The sequence below is a fragment of the Glossina fuscipes genome, unplaced genomic scaffold, assembly GCF_014805625.2.
Source record: "Glossina fuscipes isolate IAEA_lab_2018 unplaced genomic scaffold, Yale_Gfus_2 1, whole genome shotgun sequence".
Classification (NCBI taxonomy): domain Eukaryota; kingdom Metazoa; phylum Arthropoda; class Insecta; order Diptera; family Glossinidae; genus Glossina; species Glossina fuscipes.
Genome location: NW_023998415.1, coordinates 33,575,798 through 33,586,771, shown reverse-complemented (window position 1 = coordinate 33,586,771; position 10,974 = coordinate 33,575,798). Strand labels below are relative to the sequence as shown.

The 10,974-nt window shown below is 31.0% G+C and overlaps 1 protein-coding gene across 1 annotated transcript; it reads right to left on the bottom strand.

Annotated features, from left to right (window-relative positions):
* Positions 1 to 6,262: 6,262 nt before the first annotated feature.
* Positions 6,263 to 7,688, bottom strand: LOC119631580 (CUE domain-containing protein 1). Its single transcript, XM_038023931.1, has 3 exons — positions 7,650 to 7,688; positions 7,290 to 7,569; positions 6,263 to 7,213 (listed from the first exon to the last, which is right to left on the bottom strand). Exons 2-3 carry the CDS (start codon positions 7,449 to 7,451, stop codon positions 6,371 to 6,373), a joined length of 1,005 nt encoding a protein of 334 aa, XP_037879859.1. The 5' UTR covers positions 7,452 to 7,569; positions 7,650 to 7,688; the 3' UTR covers positions 6,263 to 6,370.
* Between the last annotated feature and the right edge of the window lie 3,286 nt (positions 7,689 to 10,974).

Genomic DNA, 10,974 nt, shown 5'->3' with positions numbered 1-10,974 from the left:
TTAATTTTTATGGTAAGCAAAATGTAAACATACCGAATTTAAGCCTGTTTTTTTGGTGTTTTTTTTAAATTTTATACCCAAATGGGTCGTGAATTTTTTTTTTTTTTTTTTTTTTTTTTTTTTATTTCTTTTTTTTTTCGTTTCGTTTTTAATGCCTATTCAAGCATTTTTGATAGCTTTTTTCTCTATCTTCGTTTCTAAAAATATGATTATATTATATAAGAACCGTAATGAATGCAACATGTAATAAACATCCTCAAGTCAATATCGATTAGTTAGAGAAACTATGAATGGAAGGCTAATGTTGCGTACTGAAATTCTTTGCTTTGTTATTCCATACAAATCTGTAACTCTGGAGGATAATTGAAATCGTTGGTCGCATACATATATATTCGATGGCGTTAAGGCCGATGTCGTGAACTTTCCCATACTTTCCATACTGAATATTTCAATGTAATTTCGAACAACTTAGTGGGGTAGGAATAGGGTAGAATTTTTTATTTTCCTGAGATGGCCGTCTAATTAAAAAAAAAAAACAACACAAGTAGGAAAACTATGTTCGGTCGTGACCTTGTTTCTTTTTCTCTTTTATATCCTATATTACCCTATATAATATATAAAGTAAGAGGAATAAATTTTCATCCTCTACGATATCTTTATTATCCAGTTTCTATATTTAGAACAAAAGTTTTTGTCGCATACATGTGTGAGCGTTGTAGGCTTTATAGGCTTGACGTTCGAAAAGATCAGATCATTTCCAAATACTTCTTCAAATTTGTAAGCGATACCTTCATTCGTTTTCGTTAACGAGAGAATCACAGATACCAGAAAGTCGGGGAGACGGACATACTTAGCAGCTTTCCAAATTTGAAACTGGCAAAGAATTTATATACTTTATGGAGTTCTTCAACCTTGGTCCTGCGCGTTATAAAGGTATTGAAAAACGATTTTTTGATACTCCATAATATTGGGTAGGAGTCGTCTGTACAGTTGCTACAAGATTGCCCATAGAATATTCGTTCAGTTTTTTGTCCTCAATATCTGCTTTAGTTTACGAGTAATGAGCAAAAAACTAATTTTTGATTGCGTTTGAAAAACGAAAGTGTTCTGACCTTACGTAGTATCTTTTGAAAAACAAAGGTATTCCTAGTAGGCGTGTTCTTGAACCGATTTCGCCAATTTTCAACATCAACCTGCATACGGGAATTTTCAATGATTCTGCCGAATTTGGATAGTTTTACTTCTGCGGCTGAGAAAATGTTTACAACAAACATTATACTGGGGGACAGACGGACATGTTTAAATCAATTCAGAATTTGATGCTGATCAAAAGCGTAAATGTACTTTGTGAGGTCTCTGAAGTTTTTATCTGGACGTTGCAAAAGTTTCGACATAAACCTCCTCATCTCTAGTTGATGAGTATAAGGAAAACTCTTAACATTTTCCCCGTGATATGGAGAAGAGTTTACAACTCTGAGTTGCAGCAATAAACCTTTGAATGGACCGAGCCTACTTATTTAGTTTCGAAGCAGCTAAAATAATAAAAATTGCACAATTAATTTATGACATTATTTGTTACAAACAACAAGAGGTGTATGGGGATGAATTAAAGTTGCTTTTCCATTTCGTGGCTTTTAAAAAATACGCATCAAAGATTCTATAAAGGATACAAGTATTCTCTATCACCACAAGATTTGGGGCAAATCTAGCTATAGGTAGTCCACCGTCCGACTGTTTGCTCTTGGAAGCTTAACGATCATAAAAATTGAAAGATGAAGCTAAAGACATACAAGTTTATGGCTGTGCAAATGAACTTAGTCCGTCATAACCGCTCTTAATAGGTAAAAACGATATAATATTAAATCCATAATAGTTAGTAGATGAAAATCTAAAGGCAATAGGTACTAAAGCAGATCAAAAGCAAATTTCCTTTACTTAAGGTTTTTTAAGAAGTACGAAGTTAAATTCAGGTCCATCAAAAAGGTAAATACAGAAAAACTGGTCATTGAGAGGCTTCTTAATAGAAAATGATTTTTAATGGAAAGACTTAAAGTGTCCTTAAAAGAAGTCGGGCAATAAATTTGCTGCGGAGTTTATCACATGCTATCAAATGCTCACCTTTGAAGATGTTCGAATGCCGCAAATGAAAATGTTAAAGTAGTAGTAGCACTTGTAGTAGCAGTAGTAGTAGTAGTAATAGTAGTAATAGTAGTTGTTGTAGAGGAACATTTGAAACGTGTTAAGAAAATCCAATTCAGATACGATAAAAAAGAATTTGGGAGGCCGCTCGAATGAATAGATTAGACTTATACTTAAGGTTCATTTTATCAATGTATAATTTTATCATCGTTCCTTTGCAAATATTCTGAGTGAATTGAAATAAATAAATAATGCGATGTTTTTTTATACTGATAAACCAATTTGCAAATTATGATAAAAAAAAAAATTATTAATAAATAAAATTGGATTTATTGTTATTTTAGCCATAAGTTCTTTTCATTTATTTTTCATTCTATTTTATTTAATTCATTTTAATATTTTAATTTATTATTAATAAAAGTAAGGTTGAATTCATTCAAAGTTAACATTAGATATAATTATAGTAAAACATCCTTAGGAGCAGCAGACCATCTTTATTATGATGATATGATGATAGTATTATAATATTATATTTTAAAGTGGATGAAATTATTACTTTAGCATTTTGGTTTATTGATAAGTTTACAATTATTTTTTATATTTTTCTTTTTAAAAAATAATATCATTTCATCAGAGACTGGATAAATGACCTTTGACTCGAAACACTATTATTTATTATGGGGAGAAAGAATATCTTAATAATTGTAATGTTTCATTTTTTTATTATTTGCATAAAAGTAATATTTGGAAAATCAAAAAAAAAAAAAAAAAGAATAAAAAATTAAGAATATTAAAAAAATAAATAAAACTTAATCTATTTTTAAGAATGGAGAAAATGTGTGAACTGAATGTTTCACCTATCATTTTTTAAAGTGTAAATATGTCTAATGGGAGGTTGTCGTTACTCACGTTCATGTGTTTGTTACAGCGGATGGGTTGAGAAGGGCTATACATATATATATATATATCTATATACATACCCTCTTCTTAAAAATAGCACTAGCGAGAGCACAAATATAAAGAAAGTAAAATTTATTAGGAGCATTGTAATGGAAGACTTTCCATTGCGAAGCTGGATCCGATCTAACTGTATACATAAAAAAAGGTCTATGTAAAATTTTGCTTTATTCCTTTAAAATCCCTAAATCGATATTCCAAAAGCAAAGCAACCTAAGGCTTTTCAAAGGCCAAAGTATACTCAAGATTCCTTTTGAGTCAAATATATAATTTTCTTATTTGTTATTTAATAAAATGTTGACTAGACTTCCTTTTTTTTTTTTTTTTTTTTTAATTTAATAATTTTACTTTATTCGTTAATACATAATTGTTTGCTTTATTTTTCAACTTCTTTTTATACTCACCACCGAACGACATTTTTCTTGTCCATATATTTCTGCCGCCCGTCTGTCTGTTGTCTATTGTTGAAACACCCACGGAAGCAAAATTGAGAAAAAAAAATATTGAAAAAATGATAATGAGATCACTACAATGTTGACAAGTGGGCGTGAGCGCATTTTCAATGATATGAAATTTAAATTTTCAATCTGCAGAATATATTAGTCAAACATTTTTATGAAATCTATACCAAGACCAGTTAAAATTTGAATGAGTAAATTGACATATTTCGCTTAAAAAAAAAAACAAAAAAAAAAAAAAAAAAAAAAAAAAAGTACTAACTTCCCTCTTACAAAGAACATTGAATTAAAACTTAGTATAATTATTTTCTATTACCCACGCATCAGAGCAAAGGAAAAAAATACTGATCGATAATTTACGAAATAATTTACAATTGTTTGCATGGGTTTTTAGGCGGTAAGTATCAAAAAATTTCCTCTAAGGTATACTCGGTGTAACTTTATTTCTTCTTAATACTTCCTTGTCTTGACTTATATTTTAACATTTTATGGGGGTGAGTTCTTCTAAACAATTCGGGCAACTGAATAGATGCATTAAACATCGTTATAATATAGAAAGGCAACTTTAAATATACAAATAGTTTTCTTAAATAGAGGAAGGCGATGGCGCATTGAGTTTACATCAGTTTTCAAAGACAGAAAGAAATGGATTAATTATTTTACATTTACAATTTTTTGGTTGATGATTTATTTATTTCAGCAAGTTTTTAACAATTTTACTAGATCAACCTTGACACATTTCTCAGATGATTACTTCCGCCATTTTTTTTTCTCTTCCCGGGATGGTTGGCTTTACTATAGACTTACTACATAGGTAACGAGACGCAAAGCAAACAGCTTTTAAGGATTAATAAAAGAATAAAAGAAAATCATTGAAAAACCAACTGTTAACTATAACACACTATATATAGCGCCTGACCGGTATGAGAAAATGGGGCTTTTGAATACCACTACAAGGGAACAATATAATATTTATTTGTTATACCGCTTGTATTGTCTTTGTTTTCACAAATATTTATAACGCATAGCTGTACATGTAACGGAGACCCGGTAAAGTACATCTATACTGTTAACGAGCATGTGAACACCACATTTAATCATATCTGTCTCTATAGTTATTTGTTGATGTTGTCGCGATTATAATTTGTAAACTTTATCCAGAAAAAATTATATAGTTAGCAAAATCGGTCTCGAACTACAGCAAAAACAATAATTTTTTTCTTTTCCCTAAATTATGGCCCCGAAATTGTACGGCTTTTAAATTAGACATAAATTGAGCTTTACACATATATCTAAAACAAACATACAAATTTTCTCATATCAAATCAAGATACAATTTGTAAGGAATGATATTTCAGTTATTATCTGGGGACTAAATACTAAACACAAGCTAAGGGCGAATAGCAAACATGTTTGACTCAAAATGAATTTGATTTTTATTTTTGTTTTTTACAAAAATAGTGTTAGTTAGATATAAAATTTTGTGTGTAAAAATTTTTTCGCGCTGTAATCTTCTATTTAAGACGTGTATTAAAATCAATTTAAATATTTCGTTCAATTTGCCCAAATAGTTGCCTCCGTTGTTTAGTAAATTGCCAAAAAAAAAGTTAAATAAATAAATTAATAATGAGGCTACTCCCAAATAGTTAACAATCACACGAAGATCTTATCTGGTTTTTCCCCAGTTTAGTTTTAATAACATTAGAATTACAGGTAGTTCATCTTTTCTTTCTTAGATCAGAGTATAAAGTGCACTTATTCAGTTGCACGACGGTGCAATTTCCTATATGTTTTGTATTTATGATTAGTATGGCATATTTATATTTATATTTTTATAATTTATATTTCGTTTTGCTTTTATTTCAATAAAATTAGTTATAAATGGAAAACATGCTGGTGAGTTTAGCTTAATATCTAAGAGCTGTGCTGGGCTAAAGATTAACAATTATAATTTTTTTTTTTTTCTTCTTTTTTCTTTTGTGGGTTCTTTTAGTGAAAGCGTTACGAGTTATTAAAGAGATTACATGTTATATCATATGTTTTTGATTTTTAATGTCACTTAAACTAAGATATATGGCTGAAAATTATAAATTTGTAAAAAAAATATATGTATATGTATATGTAATAATGATAATAATAAACAAAAAAACAAAGTATATATAAAAATAAAAGTCTCTTTTTTTATACATAAAAATATAAACAACCATCGAAGGTTATGGAAAAAAATTTCCTATCATATATATAATTAATTAATAGATCATTTGATCGCTCCACAATATTTCATGGATTTGTTGTTTTTGTTTTCTTGGGCTTTTACCACCTTCGATGATCGCGTATTTCATTTGTTCGATGAGATCTAAATATATAAAACTGAGTTGCTTAATTAATTAAGTTCTATGTAAAATAATTAAAGCTTGTGAATTTGAATAAATGTTTTTTTAGGACACAATTTCAATAACAATATCTACAACATATAAGTCGCACATCATTTTGTTTCTCTCATTATACAGCAATTTTTTACAAAATTTATTTAGGTTTATTTTTCATTGCACTTATTTGTCGGTAGTTATTTAAAATACCAGAAATTTTTAATTATTTTTTTGCAAATTTTTCTAAACAAAAATCAGTCACACAATTATTTTAATTTTTGTCAATTTTTCTCTATATTCTAAAAAATTGTTAAAAAGTTTTTTTTTTTTTATTTAAAAAAAAAAAAAAAAAAAAAACCAAAAAACAAAAAGTTGATGTATATCTTATTTATTACTGCTCCTCCGTACACTCAGATCTTTATTTTTTTATAATTTTAAATAGTTCACTTACTTGCGTTGTTGCTGTGAATTTGTTAATTGTGTTTGTTCCGCATTATGCTGTTGCTGATTATGATGCTGATGGTGTGGATGATGATGATGATGCTCTTCGTCATCGCTTGGCTCCTCTTTTAACGGTAAACTGTCAATTTGCTTAGCTGTTGTTACCTTTTTGTTACGTTGCCAAGTGAAGACTCGCGCCATTTGTAAAAATTTTTTACGTGATACTTTGCCCATATGTTTCAAACGCTCCTTAAATGCGGCGTCATCTTCGGTTTTGCCTTTGCCGCATTGTTCTTTGTCCAAAGCATTCATAAACTCTTGATTCCAACGCAATTGATTCATGAATTCTTCATTTTGGAGCATCATAGCGAATTGCTCGTCAGGTAAATCGAATTCTCTTGCAGCATCATAGGGCAATGCGATGGTATTTGGTGCCGTATTTACTGGCGTAATACGCAGAAAATTTGCAGGCAGAGGTAACAACATGGGCGGATTCCAACGCTTGCTAGTTGTATTTATTGCTATATGATTGCGGACAGTTTTCTTGGGTGTGCTGCCTTGCGAAGACTTATTTTGAGTTTGAGGTGGTCGTATTTTAGGTGAAGCTCCTGTACTATGATTGGGCGAACCGGAACCCGTTATACTACAATTGAGATTTAATAACACTGCATTTGCCGCTGCAGCAGCTGGTATTGGTTTTTCCGTACGTGCGTCTATTTCATCGGAAACATCTACAAGTTGACCTGTAGCCGGTTGTTTGGCATTGACTTCACCCTCAGGATCGCTTAAATTAATTAGACTTCTTTGTGGTGATATATTGGCATCCAATTCATTCCGTAACTTTTCGTTCTAATATTTATATTTAATTGCAATTTGATTAAGCAAAATCAAAATTTCATACAACTCTATTATTTCTTACACTCACCTGATTATCTGTAGACATTTGCAGCAATTGATCAATAGTGGCATCAACTGCCCCTTGGTTTGCTCTAAGCACAGCTTCTATAACATCGCGATCCATATCCGGAAACATAGTTTTAAAATCAGACATGGCCTGAGAAAATTCCAGTTGCATTGTAGACGCCATGTTATCTATTTTATTTATTAAATTTTATTAGCGGTTACTAAATTGTTTTGTGTGGACAAAAAATTCTCCCGAATTTATTTTTCCCTTAAATCGAACTGTGATAAACCATTTATTTAATCTGCAGAAATGAAAGAAGGGTGATAGTTCTATTTGCATTTGCCTTGTTTAACAATTTGCGTAATAATTTTTATTATTTACATTTTCTCTCCGATTTCCTTTTCTTTTTAAATTATACTCATTTCTCTTCTTTTTTTTTACTTATTTAGAAATTATTAATTTTTTCCTTTATCTTTCTTTTCGACCTTTCACTGAAAGTGTTGCCAATAACAAAATTTAAAACAAACATCGGATCTAGATTTCCGTAGAGAAAAAAGAATTTCGTAAAAACTACATAAATGTAAAAATTTTAATAATGCACAGCAGCGCAGTAGTATAAAAACTATAGCATTTGTCATATTCGTAGGTGAAAACGCTTTGCAATTACTTCTTGATGGAATACTTAGATAAAACATTTAATCTTAAGCATGCATAGACGTTGTGAATGCTTTGACTCAATATACTAAATAAACGAAACACATTGCATGCATTGCATTACAGCAGTAAAATGATATGGTTTGCTCAATACGCGACAAATTTCTTTAAAAACAGGAGGATAATCATTTAGTTGGAAGTTGGCTTTCGCTTCGATATTCAGCCGTCTTTAGCAGATAGGCGAAGGAAATATGATTTTAATTATTTTGCATTTTATTTACCAGTAGTTGATACTATTAGATGTTCGAAAAAATTTTGATCTGTGACTTCTACAGATAAGAATGATAAATAAATGGGAAATACCAGTGTACATAGCCGTTGAATTCGATGGTTTTTGAGCTTCCTCTACATATTATTATTATTATTATTAATTTCGCCAGAGAAATAAATTCTAAGACTAAACTCTTAAAAGCACTAGCATCTAAGGCTATCGGCTTACCTCTACATAAAATAAGAGTTTTCCTTTCAATATTATTCATGTATTCAGCATACGCCGCCGTTCATCATGGACCACTCACAAATCAATTTTTCATTGATTTACATTGAAGATATCTGCTGCCGAAACCCATCAAACACGTTGAGACGCTTATGGTGATGCTGCTCCATCATATCCCAGTTGTCGGTTTTGGATTCAACGGTTTAATTAGTTGTAGTTTTGATGTCAATGAAAAACAACGACTCGGAGGACCAAAAAAAATCCAAAAATCATGAATTGCAAGACTTATTGACCGAAAACCCAGCAGAAATCATGGAAGAACTTTCCAATAGCTTACCAGTTGACGAATCAATTGCTTTTAGATATTTACGTGCGATGGAAGAGGTTCAAAGGGAGGGCAAACCCCACTACCTCGCAAATTGACTGAATATGCCATTTTGGGCACTTGTTGCACGAGTTGTATAGGATACACTGTTGCAGCTCGAATGGGAAGTTTTGCATGCTCATCAAATATGGCGCCGCCTTATTACCACTTGTCTAGATCGATGCAACATGGCCGGCATGCGGGTCCACATTAAAGTTGAAGAAGTGCAAAAATGGGTCAATAGGTGGGATCGCTGCCAAAGCATTGTAAGTTTTTTCGGCATGAAATTGTGTTTTGCCAAAAGTATAAATGGCTTTTTAAGTTGAAAAAGTGACCAAACTTTATGCAAACACCTGATATTATAATATGTATAATTAGTTGTATCGATAATTACCAATATCTTAAAATTATATAGTGCTTGAAGTATTAACTACATTATCTGGTCTTGTTTTCCTTATCAAAGCCTGTGCATGTAGCAAATGTAAATGTTCCCCATCTACTACGTGCATTGTTGCAGTAATGCAATGCAAACTATACATAGCAAGTTGATTCATTCTGCGAACGCCTTAGGAAATTCACAAGTGACTTTGACTTAATTTGAGTATTTGGTCGTGATGCGCTCAAAATTGCTACAAAACTATAAAAAAAGAAAAAAATTCAAAAAAAAAAAAAAATTTTATATATAAATAATATTGTTACGAATTTCGCTTTTCTGTTATATAGAACTCGTACCGCTAGATCGTGGATATTCTTTTCAAGGGAAATACATTTTAAAATTCTTTTATTTATAATTATATTCCATAACAGTAGGATTATTCATTCACATTTTATTATGTTGGCAGTACTCTCAACTCAAATGTTCTTTACAAGCGTATTTATGGCATCATTTTTAATCCGTTAACCTGTTTTTCCGGTAATCGTTTTCCTCGGCCGGCAGCTGCATGACGCGCCTGCGAATGGGCGTTTGATTTTTCCCCGTCTGCTTTTCCTCAAGTCTTTTTCATCGGGCGGCAGCTGCATTACGTGCCGCGAATGTATATTTGGTTTTTCTCTCTCTCTAGGGAATTAGGATTTCCGTAACAATATATTTGCTGTAACGAGAGAACTTGCCAAGGCGTGCTGTTAGAAAGAAAAGTCGCGAAATATTTTATTTAAGATAGAGTTCATCGTTATAGTCATATAATTTGATACAACTGATCTTTTGTGGTTATCTATAAAAGGATCTAAAATTAGTTAGCGTTATAATGATGAAAGCACTACTTATCGATTAAAATAAGTGGTAATGAATTCAATAGCCACTAGTTCGTTCCAATTCGGGGCCGCAAATATTTCCTGGATGAGTCTTGCAATGACTTGTCGAGAGTTTTGATGCTGAAAAATTCATTTATATTGATTTTCAGATATTTATAATCGTATTAGTGATCGTATTAGGGATTGAAATCATTTTTGAATCCAATATGAAAGATTGCCCTGACGAATACATGGGTATCCGTTGTTTATGTGATCGATAGTTGTACACGCAAATATGAAAAGATTTTCACATGGGGTTATCTCAATTGGTCTCCTATATTATGGGCCTGAATGAATATAAACAAAAAGCCTACAGCCATTTTTTCATCTTAAGTTGTTAATCGATCAAGAAACGACTTTGCATTTGTTTTTTGCGACCATCACGATGTCACAAAAATTATTATGGAAATTAACTATATTTTGATGGATATAGACATATGTCAACAGCATCTCGAAAACTAGAACAGGTACAAAAACAACTGACTAAATATGTTTAAAGCACTTTTTAATATAAATAAAATAAAAGTTCGAAAAAATGTTGGAACACCATCATGCAATATCTTATACACATTTTATTGAAAAGATCCCCAGATTGTCCCACGTGTTAATGCTAGTTTGCAAGTTCTACAATTTCTTTTGGGGGATTAACGGATTAGATTTCAATTTAGTATTTTTCGTGTTCTTCGCATTTAACCTTTTCCTAATGCTGCGTTCAACATCAGTGATACTATTTGGATCGGAAAAGAAAGAAATTAATTCAAAATCTCAATAATTCCCTTAATAGTTTTTGTCAATATTTATGGGCTCTTTAAAGTCATGTGCTAGAAATTTGTAGAAATGAGCGGTTTTTGTGCGTTATCAGAGAGAGAATCGTGCAATTAACTTATATTTATAAATAAATA

Excerpts from the sequence above, each read along its gene's own strand:
- LOC119631580 (XM_038023931.1), bottom strand. The coding sequence starts at position 7,451 with ATGGCGTCTACAATGCAACTGGAATTTTCTCAGGCCATGTCTGATTTT. Across the intron at positions 7,214-7,289 it reads AAATGTCTACAGATAATCAG|AACGAAAAGTTACGGAATGA; the intron begins GTGAGTGTAAGA and ends TATAAATATTAG.